The sequence below is a fragment of the Triticum urartu genome, chromosome 1A (assembly GCF_056163025.1).
Source record: "Triticum urartu cultivar PI428250 chromosome 1A, HENAU_Tu73, whole genome shotgun sequence".
Lineage (NCBI taxonomy): Eukaryota > Viridiplantae > Streptophyta > Magnoliopsida > Poales > Poaceae > Triticum > Triticum urartu.
The window spans coordinates 25,335,978-25,362,140 of NC_141873.1; the positions used below are offsets into that span (position 1 = coordinate 25,335,978).

Genomic DNA, 26,163 nt, shown 5'->3' on the forward strand with positions numbered 1-26,163 from the left:
CTACAAAGGCCGGCAAGTAATTCACGTTTCTCCGTGGGTATGGTAGTGATTGGGGCAGGACGTTTGTCTTTGACAATGTCAGATGGATTCTCCAGGATCTCGAGATCAGAATTAGCTAAATTTCCCTCATCGTCAGAATTATATAAAGTTTCTTCATCGTCAGGTTGATGGTATATGGGAACTCCTTTTAGCTTATTCAGCTCTGAATCGAGCAAAATGACAGCTAATTTTTGTTGAAAATGTTTCATATCCTCCTACAAGATATATATTTATATAATATTTCTTAATAAAATAACGAGATAATGTAAAAAATGAAATACCTGGGTGAACTGGTCTGACAGTCCATGTGATGACCAGTATTCCATATAATTTAGCATAAACAATCCACATGATATGCTATAATATTATAAAATAATGCTTTAGATTATCACCCATATGAATCAAAAATACAAACCATTGTAACAAGTGCTTACCCATCGGTTTGTATTGCCTTATGAAACTGCTCTACAACCGTACATTTTGTAACATTGAGATCAGGCCACTTATGACCTCTGATAAAATCCGGGCTATGCTCTACAAGTTTCAGACGCTTCTCGAGTCCTAGCAACTATTAATCACACCATATAATATTACCGATCGAGGCAAACAAAACATATGTTAATATGAGTAAAAAATAGATAGTTACCGTAGTAGAAAGGTCATTGCGTTTGACCCGAGAACCAAGTGAGTCCAATACTTGAATCTCACGTTTTTGTGCATTGGCGACTGCTAGATACCAATGGTAGCCCGGCATGTTAATCGGAATGAATAACTGATGTAAATATCATACAAGTCATGGTAGCAGTTAGATATAAATATTAATAAATAATCATACATATGAATTAAATAAAAACATACCATAATTATATGCATGGATAACGAGACAAAAACTAACCATATCTTGTTGTAGATAAGTATTAACATGATGCACGATGCGGTGATATTTTGATGGGTCTATGTCTCTTTCCCCGTCTTCTTTTATCTGGCCAGATACAAACGTGCTAACAATGTGTACCTTCTCACCCGCCCTGTCTTGTAGATGGTCGTGAGCAAGCATGCAATATATGTAAGCATTTATCACCTGTAATGAGCATTTAGATTATATTTATATTTTATGATATTATATATTGTTCATAGTTTTAATTACAAAGTCTGTGCAATTGGTCTTACACCGTCATGTAAGAACATATCATCTTTCATAAGGCATTCCAATTCGTCGGTTGATAACAAGGCATCTCCAATGTCCACGAACTGGGTATTCTTCGGGGCAGACTTGATTGATTCGATAACTGTAATATCCCTAGGGGTACAAACATAGCCTGTCGAATACATAAAAATATGAGCCAACTTAACAATCACAATGAGCAAAATTAGTTCAATACAAAAGACTATATCACAAAAATAAGATTCATAATAATATTAAAAAATACCTTGTGGGACAATATGTAAATTGGCATTCTTTTTTGGTTTGTCATGAGATATAACCTCTTCGACATTTTTATGTTGTGAATTTTCTTCCACTTTCGACGACATCGCATCTGAACCCTCAATGGATTCTTTCCGTGCATCTCCAAAGTCCATATCCATGTCTCCTCTATTCTGGAAAAACAAAAATATAAAAATAGCCCTTCCGTATTATCATTTATAAGATACAAATTGCGAAATGTTAGCTATATCCACCTCTTCTCGTGGTGTTTCACCGTGGTCTGTCATCGTTGCATCAGTGAGTATGTCGGAACCCATCAATTTATATATATGTTGAAAAATAATTAATACTTTTTACTACATAATAAAATTATATTTGATATATAATAATATGCTAATAAAAAAGCATTTGGTTATATTAGAAAAGAAGACACTTTAATCATTTTACTAACACAACAATTCGGGGAAAACAACAAACTATAATGTTCATTTATAAGTAAGTAGGCGTCTGAGATTGCTTAAATTATTTTAAATTAATTGTATAGGCTATGGAAAATTGCCATACAAAAACTAAAACAAACAAACCAACATTAACCAATTATATTTGTTTTTTCTATGATTTATTTTGTGATACCCTTAGTATATGTCATAAGCATACAAATATTTATTTTTATGGACCATGATTAATATATATATCTATACAAATTTGAATAATTTTTGAGGTATGTATAATTAAATATTTATGTTGTTTTGTGATTTAAGAAAATAATTACAAAACAAAGTTGAGATGTCCGCTAATAACAAATATACCATGATGAAATATATATGATATTTCCTACTGCATCATATTATTATATATAATATATAATAAAAAGAAAAGTGAAACTAACACAACTTTTTGCTACGCAAAAAAGAAAACCTATTTGTTTTTATTAGAAATATATGTTGTTTAAATAAGTGTCCTACCCACGAAAACCCGGGAAAAACAACAAACCTCAATGTTCATATATATAAGTAAGTAGTCATTTGATAATTATTTAGATTTTTTTTGTAGACTATGAAAAACTGTCAAAAAAAACATCGCCCGCCTCCCCCCCCCCCCCCGCGGTCGCCTTTCGACCTACCCCGCCGCTTACCTTATCCATTCCACTCGCTCCTCTCCCCTCCACTCACTTCATCTTCCCACTTTCCCCTCCGCCGCCACATCGCCGCGTGTGTCCATGAGCTGGTGGCCGCGCGACTCCGCCTGCCGCATCAGTCCCTCTCCTCTCCTCTCCACTCACCACACACGATGATTCTCACTCGCCACCTCTCGCCCTGTCACCTCCCCCCGCCGCATCACGGCGCGCGTCGCTGAGCCCGCAACCACCACGCCATATTGCCACGACCACCGCACCAGTCTCCCGCGAGCCGTGCGCGACTGATGGGGACGCACGCATCGAGCTTCGTCGCCCAAGTGGGTGCTGGATCCGGTCGCGTTCCGTTGGGATCTGCGGCGGTGTTGGTCTCCGGGGAGTTCGACGGTGGATCCGAAGCGGGGCGCATCGATCTGCAACGCCAGTAGCTACGGTACGCAGATCCGACCCCTTTCCTCCTCTAATTTTCCTTTTGTTGCATCCCTGAACTGATCTCCTGCTCGCTGATGTATCGAGGCGCCATGAGATGAAATCACAGGCAGGGCCAGGGTGAAGACGGCTCCCCGACGGCCAAGACACGGCCAAGGTGGTGCAGCCTGTGGTCTACATCGCAGGCAAGAATCACCACCAAGAGGTCGGGTCACGGTGGTGCAGCCTGTGGTCTACATCGCCTACTACTCCGCCGTCTTCTGCAACCCCCACCACTTCGGCGGAAAGGTGAGACAAACGGCCCCTCTCCCCTCCCCCGTTCACATGAATCCCAACAACATCATGCGAGTTCTATCCTTGTATACTCTATATTTCAAACTATCATCATGTTCATTGCCAAAAGTATCGGTGAATCCCGTGTTTTCAGATAACAGCAAGGTTTCTCCTTGCATGATCAGATGGTGCTCTCTAGATCTAACTTACAGTGCAGGTAGTCCATTTAACACCAAGTCAGAAGAAATAAACTATATTCATCCAGGTGATGCCATTCATTTGCTTTTGAATCATGACATGTGTTGTAGTTTACCTGGTTATGTGCATGTTCATGTAAGGAGAGGAAGGATCCCTGTGAGATGCTACTCTATTTTTGCCATTAAATGACACTATTGATCACAATCTTGCTACGACAGAAACACTATTGATCCGTAGCGTCATAATTTTTTATGGGTTAAATAATAGGGATATTATGTCAAACAATTGAAGCACATTTTATTATTAGTGCAATGCAAATTGATTGTGCAATTTGGGATGTAAGAGCACATTTAGATGGAAGTCATGGTAATAGAATAGGAGTACTAAAAATGTTATGTGTGTTCTATACAGAACGCTTCCCCTTCTATTACATGTCTTGGCCATATGCAATCATCCACCACATCGGTATAACTAATCCCCGTTTGATAGCACAGTTTTTTCTTAGTATTGTAAGAATACTGCAGTTTTTTAAAATACCATGGTTTAATTTACCGTGAGCTCTTTGGCAACCACAAAAAACTAAAGTATTTATACTGTGGTATTGTCAAAACCGTGGTATTTTCTCTGCATTAAAAAAAGAACCCCATACCTCTTTTTTAAAAACAGAGCACGCGAATAAAACGAGCATCTTCGTTATCGCCTTCCTCGCTCCCAAGCCGTCGCTGCCGCCCTGAAGATCGCCAGCCATGGGACAAGCCAAGATAAGGCAATGGAAAGAATAATGGTGTACTTCCTACTGCCACTTGCGGTTCTCCTCTCCTCGCACGCGCCGTGCGTCATGTTGGCCCATGGCCACCTCATGCCCAGATTGCTCATAACATGACCGCGCACACTATTGGCTGCAACACTAACTCACAACGCACTGCTGGATGTGTCTGCGCAAGCCGTTGTGTGGGATCATAGCCACAACGTATGTGTGCCATGCTGCCATGTCACGGCCTTGCTCGCCGCTGCTTGCTATGCATGCCTTGCTCCATAGCGTCGCCCCATGCCTCAGCGCACCTTGCTCGCCGCTGCTTGTTGTACATGCCTTGCTCCATAGCGTCGTCCAATGCCTCAGCGCACCTTGCTCTCTGCTACTTGATGTGCATGCCTTGCTCCAGAGCGTCGTCCCATGCCTCAGTGCACCGTGCTCGCCGCTGTCGTTCAAGTCATAGCCAAGCCAGAGCGACACCGTGCACTTTTGTGTGGCGCCGTTGTGCGCCCGCTATCATTGATGCATAGCATGCGGCCGAGTCTGTTTATGCATGGCCGTTCAGTTTGCAACAATTGGTCAGCTAAGATCGTCCATGTTTGCACCTTTGCTATGAAACAGCTAGCTAGCTAATTTACATCGTTGCAAACATGCACCAGCTAAACACTCTCACAGTATTCCCGATACTACAAAATACTTTGATATGTCAAAATTATGGTTTCTAGTACTTATCGACAAAAATACCGCAGTTTCCAATACTATAGTTTCTACAGTACTTTGCTGTCAAACACTGCATGCTTTAATCTGTTTTCATGCTGGCCAATTGGAATTTCTCTTCATTTTGTCGAAAAATGGATGTGTAACCTTTTGATTAACCTGTAACATTAAACTTGTCTTGTATCTACTTGATTGGTTTTGCCAAATAATATGAACACACACACTGAACAAAATTTACATGGATTTACAAGATGGGCAATTAATCTTAGTCTCCTTCCTCTTACACTTTTCATATGGTATAGTTCGTAATTAAGTTTAACAGGAATCTTGATTATACTTTGTTGAAGTTGAGGTAGGCATCAGGGCGAGGTAGATTAAAATTGCCACTATTTGCGTAAGTAGCACTGCCAAATGTATTCTAAGGATTTGGCCTCAATCACTAATTATGAAGATTCAGTTTTCATTGTGGCCACTTGACGCTATCAGCGAGATCCTTTATGCCTTATAATTTAGGTTGTTGTATTCTTTCCTACCACATCCATTGTGTTGCTTTGTTATGCTAAATTAACCACTGGATCGGGAGTATGCTATCAGCAATATCCTTTATGCCTTCTAATTCAGGTTGTGTTATTCTTTCCTACCATGTCCATTGTGTTGTTTTCCGATACATGGGAATTAGAGGAAGGATGTTGGTTTGAACTTTAGACTTGTATCCTGTAGCTAGCTTGCATTTCGTTGACATCCTATCTGGTGCTTCTCCTCATCATTCAGATAAGCGAATGAATAATGACATGCCATACACGAAGGCTATCTCCCATATTGTTGGATCTCGAGTAAATACTTATGCAATATCAGTTTCTTGTTTTCAGAAACTTAAAAACAGTGGCATACAATATTGTCTCACAGAACAGTACAAGCTCCTGCCTTCTAGAGAGCCAATCATACCTATCTTGTTTGATTTGATGGAGGATTATGAAGGGTGCCAGTTCAAGAGATCATGTGCAAGTGAGTTTTTGATTTTCTTTACTATATTGTTCATATAATTTAACTATTTATAATTATTTTATACATGGACTTATAGCTATGTTGTTTACCTTAGGAGCAGTAGTGTCTTAGAACATGTTTATAATTCAAGCAAGACTTGGTGACATGTTTCTAATTCGTGATGGTCTGCAAGCTGTGATTTATGAGCCGATAGAAAGTTTAAATATTTGTTACATTTGGCAGGCCAGAAGGTGGTTTAGAATATTTTTGTTATATTCATTGTATTACTTGCTCTATCTTGAGAATGTAGTTGGTATTGAAGTATTACATATCCATTGTGAATAGTTTTAGACTATTCCATCGAAACATTTTGTCATCATGCAATTTCTATTAAATGTAATGACTTACAATTATGACTCTGATGATATATATCTTCAGAAGATGGTTATATTTGTTTGTTATCTGGCATGTTGAAACACTTAAGAAGTTAATTGTTTGTTTTTCTGGCTCAAATATATTAATGAGAATTCATTAAAAAATTAGGCAGTCAACTATGGTCATAACTTAAAAAGACTGTTAGCCTATAATATCTGCAATAACTGTTTGTATTCAGTTCCAGCCCACCCAATAGGACTGCTTGATTAGATCTAAAATCAATTGTATTGGCTGACACTATCTCCAATGGTGTTATTTCTTTGGAATTTGATGGTATGCCTGACCAAGCATGATCCTAATCTAATAACTGTTACCCTTTTACAGAATAGAAAGATCCAGAAATTTTCATACCTAGAGGACCTCGCCTGCTTGGTGCTCCTTGATTACAGAAGGTACTCCTCCGGAATATGTCCTCCATGTCTGGGTATTTTGATCCTTTGGTATATGTGATGGGCGAAGGGAGAGTAAGGAGGGGGATGAGGGATGGCATAGGAGGTTAACATATATAGGTAGGCAATTAAGGGGAAGGCTGGGTAGCAGATATCTTTCCAGTTCTACCATATATATTAATGTATGGTGCAGATATCTTTCCTTTTTTCATCAGACACACACCTCATAATAAATTAGAAAAGATGTCAGAAATCAGAACTTACTAAAATACTAAAATGTTGTATTAATTTCCTAAACAACTGATCATGGCATAGAAGTTACTGATTGCATGCCATATAACAACGAAATATCTTATTTGTATATTTAAATATTGTTTCTATTTTTATTATTGTTCAGTTTGAAAAGGTAAACATGAACTTTCTATATAATTTATGTGTATTTAATCAGTTCAACGTGTACTATAAAAGTTCAATTAACAAAAAAATAATCTTAAATGTTTTGTTTCTGTAAGTTGGCAATTAACAGCCTTCTGATTTTGTTGTATGCACAATCAAAATTGACTGGGTACGAGCGGCCGTAGGTCACAAGGGGGCGTGGAACTGCTGCAGCCAATCTCAGACAGAGCAGACTCCAGCGATTTTGACCAGCCAGGTACATCCTCTACACGACTAAACGAACGCAACTTGAACAAAATTTGAATTGATTAGTATAGTAGCTTAGTAGTAGTAGGTTACTGCACTCTTATTTATGTCGAACAATCACTGCACCGAATATGCAAGCCTGGGATTATATATGTGTGGGGGTCTGTGATATTGTGAGTGGTCTGACATATGTTAAGCTTGATGATATTTGCACAAACTATGTAAGACAAACTAACTGTTTGATTTGTTAATTTCTCTTTGACGCGCAAAGAAAAATGCATCGTCGTCTTTGTTGGCTAGGATCAAATTAACAAACCAAAATTTATAAGTTATATTCTCTAATTATAGTGTTTGCCCTAAATTGCTTGATGGTTTCCTCACTTGAAATATTAATATTGATAAGCTCAATCATGGTATGATCGCATTGTTTTAAAAAACCAATGGCGTTAAGCACATTTATAAGTTCAAACACACGGGCTGTTGAATATCAGTCTTTTTTTAATCAAAATTATTATGAATATACTTCGGTGTTGTGGTGGCTCTTTGATTTCTCTGTACAAATGTCTGTTTTCAGTGCAAATGTGTTCCTTGATCAACTAAACTTGGTGAAAGTACAATCCGGGGGAGCCTTGAAGCCTTCTCATGTAAGAGTATAATCAACTCAATTTTGATAAGTGAGTCCATCACATCATTCTAATAGGATCAAGTTACACTTTAATTTGCAGGCAAAGCATGCAAACATGATCGTTGGATTTCAGTAATAATTGAACATGAGGTAAATACGTTCCATCACACTATGATTTACGACAACTGCTTTTCTTTGATTGTTGATGTTGATAAGTAGGCATTGACGTTATACTTATATGTAGTTCTTATTGGCAAATATATAGTTAGGGATCGTATTGTTTTTAAGGCGTCCGTAAGGACCTGCAAGCTCAAGGCGTCCAGCTTGCCTTAGGTACCCGAGTAAGGCGTCCGACTTAATCTTTAAGGCGTCAGAAGCGCTGCTAAGGCGTTCAGGTTGTCGCCTTGATCCAGATTGGACGCTTTGAGCTTGCCAGACAGGCAGGGAAGTAGTTTTAGGCGGGAAACAGCCCCCCTTCTACCCCACCATCCTCTGCTCTTGATGATGCTCATGTTAAGTTGTTCATTGCTTGCTGTTATCAGTTGTTCAATGCTTCCTGCTTTGCTGGTTGCTCTGCTAGCTGCTTTGTTGTATCGCAATAGAAAATTCATGACGTGCACAGTAACATATCTACTATTAAAGTGGTTTTGGTTTTTTACTATACGTACTGATCAATAAGAAAAACCATTCCTCTCTCATTTTTGTTACTATATTCAGGAACACACAAAATATAATCAGCGCTTATTCGCTAGCTGGAATTGAAGGCAACGGCGAGAGAGGAAGATCAAGGACAACTTCAAAATAAAATAATATATGCAAGGTACATGTTGTATGACCGTCATTAGTTTATTGGCTACTCTCTAGCTGGAATGTGATTATTACCGACGAAGAAAACCTCGTATAGTGTAACAGTGCATGTATGGATGGAGTTATACTATACGAGGTAGTATATGATGTGAGGCATGGAATGTCTGAAAACATCACCTGGTCTACTTTAGGTATGTTGTGAACCTGCCATGGTACAACACAAAAGTACTACGGTTCACCTGGAGCACCAAACCTGGTCCAAACTGGTCTAGAATTAAAGATAAATAAACAACCAAAATAGCTAGTGGATGCCACCATCAAACACTCTTTAAACTTTAAAAATATTTTAGAAAATGTCATCTGATAATCTTATCAGCACGGGCATTCAAACATATTATTACCTAGCAAGCAACTAAACATGATAATATTTTTAGGTATTTATCGATGCAGCAGTCCTCCTTAGCCACCAATAAATCTCAACGCTGCTCTAACTTGATCTGGAATGTTATCCTTTGCTTCATTCTCCATGACCATCAAGATCTTGACCATTAGTCGCTTCCTGAGACTTTGTGGATCCTTCAAATTAAGCATATAAAAGTCAGAAGATATATTTAGCAAATATATGAAAGCTGTAACCTCATTACAAATGCACTTACATCAGTCCTAGGCATGTTATGAACCATGTCATTCCCGATAGTTTCATACAGTAGGGCCATCTCCTGTAAAACTTTGAATCCAGAGTCCATGCTGTCACAAAAAATATATTGTAATAGCTATATTATAACACACACTAATATCTAAGACAAATGTAAAACAGTACCGCCGAGGTGAAACATGAATACTCTCTTGTTCGGGCCATTCCAGAAGTTGGCTGTTCCTATCAGGGGCCTCCTATTGCAAGATAAAGCTCAATTCTTGCTTCACTAAAAGGGCTTCCCTCTGAAGTTCAGTGTCATGGAAGTCCTCCTCAAAATGAAATAAATCCTGGTTTGAATAATCAATAACAATAGCCCTCTCCATTTCCATTTTCACTGCTAAAAGACCGTATGACGAATCCACGTGTGACAGTGGGAGAATATACTGCATTTGGTAGACAAAGGTAAATGCCAAAAAAAATAACCAAATAATTTCTAACAATGAGAAAACTTACAATTGTAGGGGTGTGAAACACGTCGTATCTTGGAAAAGGTTCAAGCACGACATTGTTAATGAGCGCATTGGTGCGCTGTTCTTGGCTTAACCAAGTCTGCCTTAGAGCCCGTGCTTGCTCATGGAATCCCAAATTGAAAAAATGTGTCTTTCCAATAGAGCTGGTGCCTGCGGTCCTCTCCGCTGCGTCGGTAGTAATCTTACGCACGGCAAGATTGAAGCACAACGGATGGACAACTCCATCTCCTCTGATGGTGTCTCGGATGATCTGTAGGCTAATCTCGATAGGGAATGGGCGGAGGCTATTAATCCAGATTGTGCTGTCAAAAGGAAGAACAAGGTTCATAACAGTCATAAGTTTAAATAAACGTAAACTCAAACAAACAAACTGTGTTGGTGTCTATAACATATGACTAATTTAACGATAATACATATCACATCAAATCACCTAAAAAATTTGCAATCTCTACGTAAGTTTAGTATTTTTATATTATGCACGAGCAATAAATTAAACAGATTGCAGTGATTTCATAGTAGCTTATCACTTGTTCAACATTGTTGGGAGTGACTGGGATGGATTTATATGAGAACTTGTATAAAAATTATACATGTATAGGGCAGTGGACCTAGACGATGAAGTACAAACAAGATTAGATATTTAGGGCTGTGAGAACTTACTCTAGTTGTTCTTCGTCTGAGGAAAGCGTGATGAAATCGTACACGAAGTCGACTGCGTGTCGCACTCCCCCAAAAATCGGCATTGCTTCCATTACTGGGGCAAAACGTCGGTCATAGCACCGGAAAAGCGAGGAGGGATCAGTGGATGACAGTTATGTCAGGACCCGTAGGATTATATATTGAGTAGAGATGATGGCCATAGGGAACGTGCCCCTTAACGTTCCATATTTGCATGTTTCCGTAAGAAAAAAACTATCATAAATTAAGGCAAGATCTTTATTTTGATTGCACTATGCAGATAAATCAGAGACATATTAAATGTTTCCTAATATATGCCTCCCTTTCCCTAGAACTTTCCCAATCGAAAAATAGAAAGAAACAGGATTTAGTATTTCGCGAGCGATAGCTGCAACGCTCGATGCCCACACGGAAAGTGATCGCTGCACCCCCATAATTTAACCGGTGGGCCCTGATGACTTTAATATTAGTTTTCAACAGTGTGGCCTGGTGGCTTTCCTCTAATAAATCTTTCCCCATCTGGATTCAAGCATTGGGCTCCGTGGGCAACAAAACCCTGGGCAAAGGTAGGGACAACACCCGGCCATAGGTATGTGGTACCTGCCCCATATTGGACCCGAACAGCGCTACAGCGGCTGCAACATTATTACATGCCATAGGGCAATGTTCAATTTAGAAGGAACTAAAATACAAATAAAAAAAGTATGAATCTCCCTAAAGAGCACTCCACTTGGAATTTTTGATAGCTTGGACCAGTTGCATTGAAGCCTTCTCACAATCCACTCAATTTTGATTACTGAGTCCACTGCGTGATGGCAATAGGGGCCAGCTCCACTTTAATTTGCATGCAAGCATGCAGCACATAAGCCTTGAACATGAGGTATTTACTTTCCATCAGCCTATGACGTATTTACCACATCTGTTTTTTTAGAGCTGATATTGATCAGTAGGCATTGCCAAATATAATTCATGACTTCACGGTTAAATTCACATATCCTGGTTGGACTTACACAACTGTCGGCCCATGCTAGGAAGTATCAATGTTATACACGATGATAGCGTGTGTAAAATTCAATGGTAGAGGAAGTGACAGGGGGTTTATATGAATGTTCCGCTTTGTACATATTCGAGGTAAAGACAGTAGCTACAGAAACAGGTGGTGGAACAATGCTGCTGCCGAAGGATGTAAATATCCTATGCACGCACATGAATTTGCCTAGTATAGGAAAAACATTAAAACCCTGGCGACTCATCTCATCTTACATCAAACCCTATTGGCCCTGTACAGCTTCCCAAATGGGGCTCACTGCTCATTCATGGCAGACAAACGAATGATTCGTTCGTGACATTCCAACAAATTCAATTAATAATCCAAAAATATGGTAGAAAAACCAAACTTCAATAATACCAAAACACCATAAAGTTTGGATAGTTTGATAATACCAAAACATCATAAATTTTTAAAACATACGTGTTTATCAAATTATTCATATCAAAAATAAATTATTATCAAAGCGATCCCTAACAAAGCTGAAGTATAGGAAAATATTTTCGGCATAGCTGCGTGCATCAGTCCATCTTCAGTTGCTCAAAACCCTCAAGGCTGATCTAATCCCTGCCGGGATGTTTGGACTTGCTTCATTGTCTTTGACCATTAGCATCTGGACTGTAACTTGGTGTCTGAGCTGTATTGGATCCTAGGAAAGGTGCAAAAACTCAATCATTTAATAAATTGGTTGGATAATATTTAGCACACATCAACCAATCATATATGAACTTACCCTACTGTTCATCCAACCCATTTTACGCATACGACCAATCTGATGGGCCATCTCCTGTAGGACAAATAAGCCAGAGTGTTTGCTACAACACAAAAAATGAAATATTAAACATTATAACAGTATGCATCTTATGTATGCGATCAATTTAGTAGATTACCCACGACCAGCAGAGGGCATTGTCTCTTGTTCCCAATCCATGAGTTGGGTATTCCAACCAGGGATCCTAGTCTGCAACACATTGTTGAAATCTTCCTTCAGCAATGTGATTTCCTTCATCATCAATATGTTATGAGTGCTATCTTCAGGATCAAACGTGTTGAAGGATGGATCCATCACGACAACCCTCCTCCTCAGCCGGTTGACTACAAGTAACCCGTACGAGGAATCCTAAAGTTTCAACGGTAGTAGATACTGTGGCAGGTCGAGACATGTCAATTGCTATTATAATAAGTATAACTAACTATAAGAACGAGCGTCTCTTACAATTGTAGAGTTGAACACATCATATTTAGGAAGAGGCTAGACCACAACGTAGTTAATCAGCGTCGTGATGCGCTCTCCTTGCGTCATCTAGGAGTACCTCAGGGCCTGTGACCGAGCTTGAAACTGCAAGTCAAAATAATGTTTGCTTCCAACCCAGTTGGTGCATGCGGTCCTCTCTACTTCAGCGCTAGCAAGCTTACGAACAACAAGGTTGAAGCATTCAGGATGAAGTTTTTTATGAAAAAAAGGGTGTCCTGGATCATTCAGAGGCTGATTTCGATCTGGTACGGCCGGGCGCTTCTTATCCATATTGCGCTGCAAAAGAAATGCACAACAACATTTAGCAAAGGACATCAATTGTCCTCTTCTAGTTTAACTTTATTTGCCATGGCATATATGGATTTTTTTAATGAGAACCTCGTCTCCTTGCTTACCCACCTGGCCATCGGAAGGAATTAATTACCTTGGTCAGTCAGCAAAAGAAATAAATGATCCAGTTCATCATCCCAATCCTTCCCATTAGTTTCATTAAGAATTCAGCCCAGAGTGTTGACAATCAAGGGCCAAGAAATAATCCCAAGTCTATCCTATCTCGCCACGGTCGAAAGCAAATCCATGTCTCTTCCTATACCGAAATCGTCGTTTCATAGTCTATACTAACCTATAAACCGAATTCATGGTTAGATTGCAAGACATTGCACGAGGTCAGATTGTCCCCACCTAGATGTATCTACATGTATCAAATCTAGAACCTTAATTCATGGCATTTGCATGACATTGTTCATGTATAAGGATTCAACTAAAAAACGTATAAATGTACCTATCTTAGTTTGCTGTGTACCAGAGTGTTCCTACATGATTTGTATATAGCAAAAGAATGTATAATAAGACAACTTACTTTAATGTATCTTGGTCTCGAACGCCCATGATAAAGTGAAATATGTATTGGAGTGCATCTTCCACGGCATGCATTGGTGGGGGGAGAAGATCCATGGGCGCAGGCACATCCTCCTGGGGCACAGGAACATCCTCCTGGTGCGCGGGCGCACCCTCTTGGGCTGCGGGCGCAGCGTTCCCAATTATCGCCTCCATGGTCTAGAAAATTTGTTATTGATCGGAAATTGATGATGGGATATCTGTGAAGTTGGGTGGGTGGTGAAATAGGACGCTGGTGGAATTTATCAAATTGTTACCGTGACATCTAATTGTTTGGAGAGTTAATATTGCCTTCCAAATGATGAATGTCATATAATTAAATACATTATTCATTTCCTTGTACAAATTATTTCCAATCGTGTTAGGATCAGATCTTTCTCCCAATATTAGATAATAACTTCCCAATCCCGTAATATTCAGCCATCAAAAGGATTATTTCCTACGTATATATAACCCATAGGCAATTGCCCGTGCATTGCAACGGGGTATATATATTTAGCTGTTCAACACCTATATCGCATAATATAACCTATAACATGTGGAATAATCTATAGCTTCAATTATGCAAATAATGCCAACTGCTTTTACATGTAATGTTCCATATTTTGGTCGTTGGTATATCTCCCTGAATTTGAGCTATAAAATACGTTTTTGCTAACATGTGGAATAATCTATAGCTTGAATTTGAGTTATAATATACGTTTTTGGTAACGAACATATAGTTGTGCTTTAAGTAGTATTGCACATATAAATCACATGTCATTGTTTGTGCATCAAGATTGATGTGGGTAGCTTTTTTCTTTATTTTTATGTTTGAGTGGTTCATATAAATGTGCAATAACTAAGACACATCTAGTTATGCCCCTGACATACACATTTCACGCCTTCTTGAAAGAAATATCAAGATTTATCAATAAAATACATCACTACTGAGTATTGTCATAAAATATTAGTGCATGAAACACCTAACATTGGCATTTTATTCCCGCAAATATGCAAAGATCAAGTAAGAGTTTATCATGCTCATATTATTGCGAAAACTAAGATTAGTAAGTGAAAAATAATGCATGTATTGTTTGCTATATTTTCCAATTGGAACAATATCCTTCCATGCGCGCCATGGGCGCCGCACCATCGTGTTAGGTTCATGGACCAGAGGACTAAGCAGTAGGGTGGTCTCTCTATCTCTCCCTTTCTATGGGACAATTGTAACATGATCTCAAACACCGAGAATGAGGCCTTAATGAATCCTTTGTCTGATGAAGATCTGGGAGGTCATTAACTCTGCCAACCCGAAGGCAGCCTCTTGGCCCTGATGGGTATTCTATTCCCTTCTTCATGAAGTTTTGGCCTTAGCTGCATTGGCTGGTGTGTCAAATCATTCAAGGTTTCTGTGTGGGGACAGTTGATATTTATCGCCTTAACTATGTTCTCATTACTCTTATTACTAAAGTGAAATGAGCTGAGCGTCGTGATTTACAACCAGTGCTTTTATTTTAGCGCTGATATTGATAAGTAGGCATTGACGTGTTAGTTATATATAGTTCGTATTGCCAAATATGTAGTTCATGACTTTACTGTTATAATTGACGTTAACGCACGGGAGTTATAGGGTGCGTCGCAAAACAAATGTTTAATATATCCAAAAAAAGTATTTAAACCTATATATACCATCCAATGCATTTTATAGATATCCATATTGCCAAATAGATAATTCTCAATACGATCCCTAACAAAGATGTAGTAGCCATTTATTTGCGACATACGAAAATGCAATGGACCATATTCATTCGTTCAAAACCCTCAATGCCGCTTTAATTTCATCTGGTATGTTTCCAGCTGCTTCATTGTTTTTTATCGTCAGCATCTTGACCAGCAGGTTCTTTCTGAGCTGTATTGAATCCTAGAGAAGATGGAAAAATAGTAATTTATAAATTGATGCAAAATAAATCGCATGATAAACCTCGTTATTCTGTACTTACGTGAGTGGTCTTCCTACCAGAATTAGTAGTACCATTCTGGTGGGCCATCTCCTGTAGGACAAGGAAAGCGGAGTCTTCCCTGATACAAACAAAATTAACTATATTAAAACTATAACGGTCGGCTTATTACACGTGTGATCAATTTACTATATTACCGCCTGCCGTTTGAAGAGATGCCGTGCGTTGACCAGTCCATGAGATTGGTATTCCAACCAGGGATCATCAGCTGCAACACATTGTTGAACTCTTGTTTCAACATTGTGATTTCCTTCCTCGTTTCACTGTTATGAAAGTTGTATGGTCCATCATAGACGTCGATTGATGGATCAATTGGGAGAACCCTCCTAGTTTCCTTGCCTACTACAAGTAGTCCGTACGAAGAATCCACATAAACAAATGGTAGTAGATACTGTCGTAAATAGACACATGTTAGTACAAAATAGAATAAGAAAATCAAATTATAATAATGAGTCTCTTACAATGTTAGAGTTGAACACATCATATTTAGGAAACGGCCGAACAATGGCATTGTCAATCAGCACTGCGGTGCGTGTTTCTTGCTCCATCAAAGAGTGTCTGAGGGCCCGTGCCATAGAATGAAACTGCAAGTCGAAAAAATGTTTGTTTCCAAGCATTCTTGTACCTGCAGTGCTCTCTACTTCAGCGCTCGCTAGCTTACGAACTGCAAGATTGAAGCACTCAGGATGAATTATTCCAAAAAGTCTAATTGTTTCCTGGAGCATCCGTAGGCTGATTTCAATCTGATATGGTCGTTCGCTTCTAATCCAAATTGTGCTGCCCAAAAATGCAGACCAATCTTTACCAAATAACATCCATCCATATCTGTATCACATTTAGACTAACTCTTTTGTATAATATAAAGCAGTAAAAAAAGTTACTTAATAATGTTATAACCTGGTAGCTATTCTGTCTTTAATAATGTTATAGATGTATAAAAATAACATGGGCACATGTACCATAGGTAAAAAGGTGTGATACAGAGGCACACATAAATTTTTTAACAATGGTGTAACAGTGCAAATAATATATACACTAAAATATATAACACCTAGACAACCAAACATAATATAGTGGACTATCATGGATAATTATGTCTAGCCTACTGTGTTGCCCAGCTGATATCTAGCCTGATGTGTACGAGAGTAATATGAAGAGCAATACAACTTACTTTAGTGCCTCATCGTCCTGGACAACAGTGATAAATTGAAAAATGTATTCAACGACATCTTCTACGGCGTTAACGTTGCCCGCAACCTCCTGAGGGGCGGGCAAAGCCTCTTGTGGTGCGAGCTGAACATCAACTGGCTCGTGCACAGCCTCCATTGATGAGAGTCGCGAGTGATCGAGAATTGGTGAAGACTGGGGTGGGTGTTGAAACAGGAGATCGTCGGATGTTATATGAAGGGATCAGTTCCTGTTTGGCAGTTGCATCATATAGACTTATGTGCCTTCCAAATAATACGGCAAATTCCATTGTTGAAAGCCAAATAATAAGCAAACTTTTAATTACGCCTGATTTTCAGCATCAGATTGTACCTAAGGCAGATGGAAGGTGCCCATATCATTCCGTCCGTGCATGTCTATATTATTCATTTCCTACTATATAATATTTTCAGCTGCGGACGGATGATATCTTGCGCCCTGATATATATTCACTGAGGTGTGTTGGCAATTAGGATGTCGATCCAGCATATATATAAACGGATATATTATTAATGCTTTTTATTCCCTGCCAAATATATCAAGTCGTTTTTAAGACGTACATCGTTCTTTCTAATTATAAAAAAATGTGACGGGGCGTATCAGATCTTTCTCCTTTTGTATAGTTGAATATTTTGTTCCTAATGCATGCCATATTTACAGTTCAATCTCAACGAATCGGAAAAAATCAACCTTTGTATAAAACCAGATATCCCGAATTAAGTACGCGTAAAAAAATACAATCTGCCATAATGGCTACACTTAGAGTTCACAAGCAAAAAGAAAACACACTTTAAGAGAAATGATTGTTCTGTGTACATTATTATTCCAAATGTAGATAAAAGGACCAAGGGAAACGAGCTTTTTATTGAGCCATGTTGAAAAACAAAGTCATCTACTGTCCTTTTTTCCTGGCTACAATTGCAGCATTGACATATGATAGTGTTTCGTCAAGTGTCGTTAAGAAGGCTTCGTGGATATCTACGAAAAAACAATTTTTTAGTACTAATAACATCGTAATACAGAAAAGAACAAAAATCCATAAAAATCGAAATAGTTTATAGAACTTACCTTGAAGATGATGAACATCATCATTAATATCGGGGGAGAACAAGAATGTGCTCTCCCTCATAGTCTCCATGCACTTATCCCTCCGCTTTACCTGTATGTACGTAACTGCAATTTTCTCGAACAAATTTTCAGTGCACTGCAAGTGGTACAAGTGACGACCAGCATGCTCTTGACTTAGGCGTATAAAAAGTATCTCCCGTCTGCAATGATAAAGATATGTTGATGGTAGGCAATTATCAAATATTAATAATCATATAAAACCAAGTACTATTTGGAGTTTACCGAAAATTCATGATGCCTATCTCAACGAAATGGACCTGCCGTCTATATACTGAATCCCACCTATGTTGTATCCTACCAGCATATACAAGAATACCAAGAACATCTGGAAAAAATTAAGTCTGGGTGAGACAAAATGTTAATCGATAAATATGCAAAAACAAACTAATAGATGTTGCACCGGTAATGGTTTTGTCCCGTAGCAAGGATATGGCACCAAGTTGTGGGAAAAAGGTGGACAGATTGTCGATGCAATACTGTGCACCGATGTCCTAACCATGGTTATAGCATTTAGTTCAATGAAAAACTCCATGCATAGATACCAGAAGTGACCATCTAGCATTTCCGTGGGGTTTATCCCGATGCTACTGAAGTCATATGTTAGCCCGGTCTGCAGAATGGCATTGAATCGATAAGCTTGGTTGCTGAAGGCAATTGCTTCAATCTTTGTTCACTAGTAATTTTTACAAATTCAGATAACAAGACTTTAGAACACATGTGTATATACATTAAAAAAGGTTGCTATATTTAGTGATCACTAATCTCATACTTCCTGGTCCAGAAGTATGCAACGAAAGTATGGGTTTCCCATTGCATGCACCCTAATATGGGACTTCCACATCACCTTAGCTCGAATGATCCAACATCTTTGATAGATATGTTCCATCTGTACACTTTGAAAATTCAGGAACCTACATAAAATAACCCGAAATGATGGGATAAACAAACGGTGATGTCAGATAAGCGTGCATGACGATCTGTACACTTGCCTGTTCATTGGAGGGATGGTAGGCAGAGGCCTGATGGGATCCGGTGGATTCGCCATCACCCTCCTCGAGGGCCTCGAGCTGTACGATATCACCATGGTCAGGGAGCTAATGGATGAAGTGTTAAAGAAAGATAGAGGGGCGCATGGGCATGGGTAGTGGCATTTATATATATAGTCCAAGGGGCCCACAAGCGGGAAAATCACAATTCTTTCAATATTTGCATGTGGCAGTCTAGCGAAAAAAACCTCTACTATCGAAACTATTATAAATAGTAAGTTATGAGAGTTCTTTGGCAACAAAAAATTTATTGCTAAAACTTTTTGAATCAACTAATTATCTATAGATATTTGAGATTCTTAATCTGATCGAAATCATGTCAATTATATCACCAGTATCATTGTTTCCTTTTCGCCTGTGAATACGCTATATTCAATATAACAAACTGCGGGAATATAATGATGACTTCAGATTTTTAGTTAGGAACGCAATAATTGGATATATCAAAATAATTAATGTGATAGTGCGTTAAGGTAAGTGTAGTCATAAAATAATTAATGTGATAGTGCCAATATTTCGTCGATTAAATATATTACCATTAATTACCAACATGCTGCAATTTCAAAAATAGATTATTTACGCAACTTTTATTATACTATATGTTATTTTGATAAAATCCCAACATATTTGATTTTGTTACATGTGATGAGACGTCGTTGTGTTACTTTGCAACGACTATTTTACTGGCATTTTAAAATAGTAACAAAAAAATAAATCGAAGTTATTAGCAATAGTAATAATTTGTTTAGTGGGTCTTTGATGGCTTGATTCGTTGGTCGCGGTTTTTAATTATTGAGTATGCGCGTGAAAAGCTAACTTCGATCTGTTTTTTAATTAGCGTCTCTTTTTTAATTTGATTCTGTATGCACAGTGTAGTAACAGCCGCAGTTTCAAAACCAGCATGCTTAATTGAGAAGCCTGTGCATTATGTGACGTAAGTTAGTTAATATATCACAAACGCAGTCAATGCCATTTGTAATAAAAAGAAAATTTCCAGGGAAGTACGGATTACAGCATTTGTACCGCGTATTCATATAAGAAAACAAAAAATATAGCATGTTAGGCGACAAAGCTCAAAGGGAAGATCAAAAACAGAGAGTAAGAAAGCAAGCATTAAACAATATCTGTTCTTTATTCATACTTTCATAGTTTGACTCCAAATCTATTACAATGCAAAATGCTCTTACGGAGCGTTGAAACATAAAATTTCCTTATACACGGGATATTGTTAGAACTATGTTGAATACTGTTTTCTTCAAATGCATTAACACTTCATTCAAGTTTGTCCCAGCTATAACATTTACTTACATTTCCTTGTTCAAAGAGGAATGAGAACATCAATAAATAAACATGAATTAGGGAAATAAATAAAAAAGAAACCTTGATAGCTACAGCTGTACATGAAAAATGTACAACATTTAAAACTGGGTGGAACAAAAGAAATATTACAACTCATACACACTCATAAAGCTCAAGGCAGTAGGCCAACATGTAAGATTTTAGCCATTTAATGAGCATGTAAATAAATGTATCACACGCACTGAAAATCAATGTACCAAATATAACCTGCATGCTAAATGATGACATGACATGCATGCTACAGGTTTTAATCAAACTGTACAAAGTAAATGTAACATGTAGCGGCTCTATATGAGGCCAAACATTATTTTGGAATCTCAGATTACAAATAACACGGTACGCTTGTGACATGTACATTGCCAGAAACATTGCGATAGTGGAAAGCAAATAACAGTGATAAAGGTAAAAAATTAATTAAACATGATGCAAATCTTCATGAAGCCAATCATTATTTCTGATCCTAGTATTACACATAACACAGTACGTTGTGTGACATGTACAATGTCAGATTACACATAACAGAGTATAAATTTATTGAAATGCAGTTATTACTTGAACTGATTGGTGTATACCTCTAACAACGAAGATACCAAATGAAAAAATATGTCATAGAATCGAATTTCAGCAATTCTTGGACATCGGAAGAGTAAATTGCATATATAAATCCAGCAGGTCTTATAAGACCAGAATTCAGCCTCTAAGTATTTCCTTGTAGACAATGTTCTTCATTGAGGTCAGCAACGACACGGTCGGTCTTTTACGCTTCTTCGGGTTGTTATGTTGCTTGTTGGCCTTATCCTTTGGCTTCTCCTTCTGAATAAGTATTTTAATGTTTCTCTTTGCGGTGGCTCGAGACAAAGCAACATAGAGTTGACCATGAGAGAACACTGGATTAGGTAGATACACACCAACAATGGGGATGGTCTGCCCTTGAGCCTTGTTAATCGTCATAGCAAAGCTAAGCCTTATAGGAAATTGCTTCCTCTTAAACTTGAAAGGAAACATGTCATTGTCAGATGGGCACAGAGGTATTCGAGGAAGGAAGACCCTCCTACCAGCGTGTTGTCCAATAACGATTTCTGCATCAATGGTGTTCCTCTCAAAACTTCTAACAACAAGCCTAGTCCCGTTACACAGACCATTAGCTGGATCAATGTTCCTTAGAAGTATCACAGGGCAGTTCAGCTTTAGTTTGAGTGCATGCGGAGGAAGACCATTGGGAGTCAATCCGTTTAGAAACTCAGGAGCGTAGTAGCCATATGGGTCGTCCTCCGCACTGTCAAAGCTATGGTAGATTACTTCATCTCCTTGGAAACGCTCTATCATGCGGATGTTTATCTTGTCGACGTTGTCATTTGTCGTGGAAAGGATTGCGCGAGATGTCATGTAACTCGAATCTGCCATGTTGTCATCTAGACTTGGAAACACGTGGTCAATCAGCTTCTCCAGGTTGTCAACCTCGCCTGTAGATGGCAGACAAATATCATCAGGGAGTAGTATGTTGCCTTGGTCGTCGGCTTCCTCAGTGCCATTACCGACCCTAAGCAAGTAATCTGCAAACCACGTGTCATTACCAGCCCTCATGTTGGTGATGAGCCGAAGCTGCCGCATACTCTTCCATAGATGAGAACTTCAGAGGCTTGCATCAATTATCTGGCCCCGTGACCCCCTTCTGACGACCGGAAGCACCTGCCTAAAGTCCCCGCCAAAAACAACAGTCTTTCCTCCAAAGGGTCGATCGCGTATTCCCATGATGTCGCGCATGCTATTGTCTAATGCCTCAACCGCTTGTCGCTTAGTCATGCTGGCCTCGTCCCATAGTATCAATGAGGCCATCCTCAGCAGCTTGGCGGTCCCACTCTGCTTGGTGAAGCTGCATGATGCTCGATCATCGCAACTCAGTGGGATTTTGAACCTTGAGTGGGCAGTCCTGCCGCCAGGCATGATAGAAGCAGCGACACCCGACGTCGCGGTAGCGATAGCAATCTTGCCCTCGCGCCTCACCTTGGCTAGCATCGCCCTGTAGAGGAAGGTCTTCCCCGTACCTCCAGGGCCATCAACAAATAATATACCCCCATCACCGCGTTCAACAGCCGCTAGTATTTCGTCGTATGCAGCCCTTTGCTCAAAATTCAGGGAAGATGACAATTTAGTGTCACTTTCGTCAAACTCAACAGTTGATTCCTCGATGATCTCTCTGGCCTCTCCCTCGGTTGGGTCAAACGCATCATCGATCGTTGGAAGAGCGAAATCAATAATGTCTTTACCCATAGACTGCAACATACCCCTAATGTCAAGCAACACCATCTGCTCCACCTCGTTCGGGGACGTCCGTGTCCGATGGTAGTCATCGGACATAGGCTCGAGGTGTCTATCCCATAAACCGCGCACGTCGCCTGGCTCGCAGTGCACCAATATTGTTGCAAAGAGCCTCCTAAGAGAACATGGCATAGCCCACTCCTCCGCCTCAGTAAGACAGTCGTCGAGCGTGTTGTCTGCCTCGATGAGTGCCAACCTTTCACCGGCCTCTCTAAAGCTCCCACATACCACGCCGTCGACGGTGAGCAAGTCCTCAAATGATGTTTTCCCCGTAACATGGTTCAACAACACACGAAGGTAGTATCGCTCCCCCTCGGCAGGATTGGCAGACACGATACGACCTATTTGAAAACGCTCCACCCGCCTCTTCCAGAACTTCTTTTTATTCTCCCACGTGAAGCTTCCGGGGAAATCCTTGTACAATATATGCCTTGCCCAAGGGTGTTTTTCGTTTGCCTTGAAATATTCTGTTAACATGGATTTTGAAGCATTCTCGGAGGATACAACATTCTTCAAGTCAGCCTGTGCATTGAACATATTCGGGAGATGAAGAGGCAACTGCAAGACAGGCGGGTAATTGGCACACAGTGGGAAGCCAAATATCCTCCACATAGCCTCCGGAGGGGTGACCCATCTTGCGTCAACGTATCTCTTGATCTCATCAATGTTACCATCAGCGTCTGGCTGGTCAATGCTGAAAGAAGCCTTATCATGGCCCTTATAAATGTACTTATAAATGTATTTTACAGCCTTTATGCTAGAGTAGACCTCGACGTTTATGTGGCAATTAAACATCCGCAGAAGGTAAGGGTTATATGGCACAACCCATCGGTTGTCCAACATTTTCCCTCGAACCTTAGCGCGTCTACCATCATCTCTACGACGATAAACTGGGTATGAGTCCTTGCCTTGTATCGTGTTGTCATTGAACGGCCGCGGGTATCTGCACTTGCATTCATTATCTTGCATGCAAACATTCTTCGGGTTGAGAGCACCGCATGGACCGTGCATCATATGTTTTACCACCATTGCATACAATTCTGGAAACTTCTGCTTGTCTGGGAGCTCTGCGGAAATGAGTCGGTCATACTGCTCTGGGACAAGAAGCTTATAATTTGAATCCATGATCAACAAAAAATGTGCGTGGGGGAGGCCTCTCTTCTGGAACTCGACTACGTAAACATAAGCAACAACAACACCCAGGACCATCTTCTTGAGCAACAAATCTTTCATAGCCTCTAGTTTGCCATAGAACACGCGATCCACAATATCAGGTCGGTCTTGCGTCGTCTGTCCGGGAAGCAACTCATTTGTTATCTCTTCCCATTTAGGGTTGCAAGTCATGGTCAAGAAGATGTCAGGCTTCCCGTATGTATGGACAATTGCCATGGCATCCATATGTCTCTTCTTCATGTCGCGGTCGCCACCAGGGTAAGTTCCAGGGAGAACTATTCTCACCCCAACAGCGCTTGCTAGCGTCTCCCCCGATGTTATCGCATCAACAACTCTTTATACAAATCAGCACGGATCTGCGTCTGGTTCTTCCTATACCACCTCAACCGACAGCTCTCAATCTTGATGTACATGTCAACCGCCCATTGCTGCAGTAGGCGTGCTCCACAGAGAATTGGATTGAAGATCGCAGGCCTTGTTTGCAGCATGTAACAGTAGTAGTCTCTAACGGAGACGCATAACCTGCTATTCCCCTCTGCACACGTTTGATTCAGATCGCGTGAGCATTATCTTAAAAAACAAGAAGATATTTTTTAACAAAGTGGGACACAAAACGACATACCTGCATCATCCTCATCATCATGAGACAAACGAGGATTTTGGACAACATTCCAATCAACATTACGTTTGGGTAGCTTCGGATGCCAACCTAGCTCCCCCATTGGATAGAATAATGGATAAGACAACGGGTCATATGCCCCTGAGGTCACACGAATACTATGCCTTTCGTTGTTTTTACCACAAAGTGTTATCTTGCGGTCAAACCTTTTTGCTAGGTCAGTGCCCTCAACCCAAATTGCAGCGACCTCAGAGGACACCGGTCTATTATACCTTCTTTGGTCCAGCCTCTTATCGGTGTTTAGGTCTATCCTATAATCATCGAGGTTGTCTTTGTGTGCACCCAAACTCCTAAATTGCTGGGAGTATGGGTTTTCTTTGAGTATGTCTACTAACCTCTTCATGACATCCTGGTCTAATTGCTTGGTGGCCGCCTTACGATGATCTAGGTTAGGGTCATCATCATAGAAGTACAACTGCAGATGTTCTGGAAGCGAGCTAGGCCCGAACGAATGGACATTGTGGTAGATGGTGCCGTGAGCTCGGAATGTGTACACCCCAGACCTCATGTTTGTGTAGTTTTCATCAAGGCTGACGCCAAGGGTGGTGAAGGCGAAATGCCCGTTGAGGAACCGTATGTTCTCCCAAAAATGTCTCGAATCTGCATCCATGCTGGACCATAGCCTCATAAGCTCTGGGATTGGTTCCAGTTGCTTAAGCTGGATCTGGCCATTGTGACAGCAGAAGCCGTCAGTCTCAGATTCAAACTTCCTGGCCTTACAGCGTTTGCAATTTTCATCGAGTTTCAGGACGTGAGTGTTGTCTGCAATATTTGAGTAGACAGTGTCAAATGGATCAATCTCGCTAAGTTTATCGGTAGACTTGCTCGCTTCCTCATCATCATCCAATATGTCATTATCGGATCCTACGGGGATTTGTTGGAAAATCACGTACAATTCACTAACAACAAAAAAAGAGACAACAATAGAGCTCCAAAGTGTCATAGTGTAGGGTTTGCAATACCTTCATTGCAAAACATGTAGTACTCCTCATCAATCAATTCATGTGCTTCCTGCTCATGACGCATGGTGCCGCTTTGGAAAACATCGATGTCTTCTGCATTGTCGTCATACAGATAGCGACAATAGACACAATCATGTTAGAACGACATGCTGAGAATGAGCTTAAGAAACTGACAATCTCAAATTCATACCAGTCGCACCAGCAGAGTATGTCGGCATATTCGTCCCCGGATCGCCATCAGATGAATCATCTTTTGCGGCCCGGGAGACTGGTGATGCGCGGCTTGGGCATGTGGGACATTCGGAGTCTGAGTCTGCTAGGTCTGTAAGGGGGATTGCGATGCATTCTTTGCACGGTGTTTTTTTCCTTCGGTCATAATTGGCCTTCCTTTGT

The 26,163-nt window shown here is 39.9% G+C and overlaps 3 protein-coding genes across 3 annotated transcripts; all 3 read right to left on the bottom strand.

The window, feature by feature from the left end:
* Window positions 1-21,327: 21,327 nt before the first annotated feature.
* Window positions 21,328-22,248, bottom strand: LOC147988659 (uncharacterized). Its single transcript, XM_087535381.1, has one exon. It carries the CDS (start codon window positions 22,246-22,248, stop codon window positions 21,328-21,330), a length of 921 nt encoding a protein of 306 aa, XP_087391507.1.
* A 21-nt stretch (window positions 22,249-22,269) lies between these two features.
* LOC147988660 (uncharacterized) lies at window positions 22,270-24,369 on the bottom strand. Its single transcript, XM_087535387.1, has one exon. It carries the CDS (start codon window positions 24,367-24,369, stop codon window positions 22,270-22,272), a length of 2,100 nt encoding a protein of 699 aa, XP_087391513.1.
* Window positions 24,370-24,722: 353 nt separating this feature from the next.
* LOC147988661 (uncharacterized) lies at window positions 24,723-25,988 on the bottom strand. The gene is made up of 3 exons (XM_087544830.1): window positions 25,961-25,988; window positions 25,771-25,863; window positions 24,723-25,672 (listed from the first exon to the last, which is right to left on the bottom strand). Exons 1-3 carry the CDS (start codon window positions 25,986-25,988, stop codon window positions 24,723-24,725), a joined length of 1,071 nt encoding a protein of 356 aa, XP_087400956.1.
* Window positions 25,989-26,163: the final 175 nt, after the last annotated feature.

Coding starts and splice junctions, on each gene's coding strand:
- LOC147988659 (XM_087535381.1), bottom strand. CDS start 22,248: ATGCGGCAGCTTCGGCTCATCACCAACATGAGGGCTGGTAATGACACG.
- LOC147988660 (XM_087535387.1), bottom strand. CDS start 24,369: ATGAAGAAGAGACATATGGATGCCATGGCAATTGTCCATACATACGGG.
- LOC147988661 (XM_087544830.1), bottom strand. CDS start 25,988: ATGCCGACATACTCTGCTGGTGCGACTG. Junction 25,864..25,960: donor ATACTCTGCTGGTGCGACTG/GTATGAATTTGA, acceptor ACGACAATGCAG/AAGACATCGATGTTTTCCAA. Junction 25,673..25,770: donor CTACATGTTTTGCAATGAAG/GTATTGCAAACC, acceptor AAATCCCCGTAG/GATCCGATAATGACATATTG.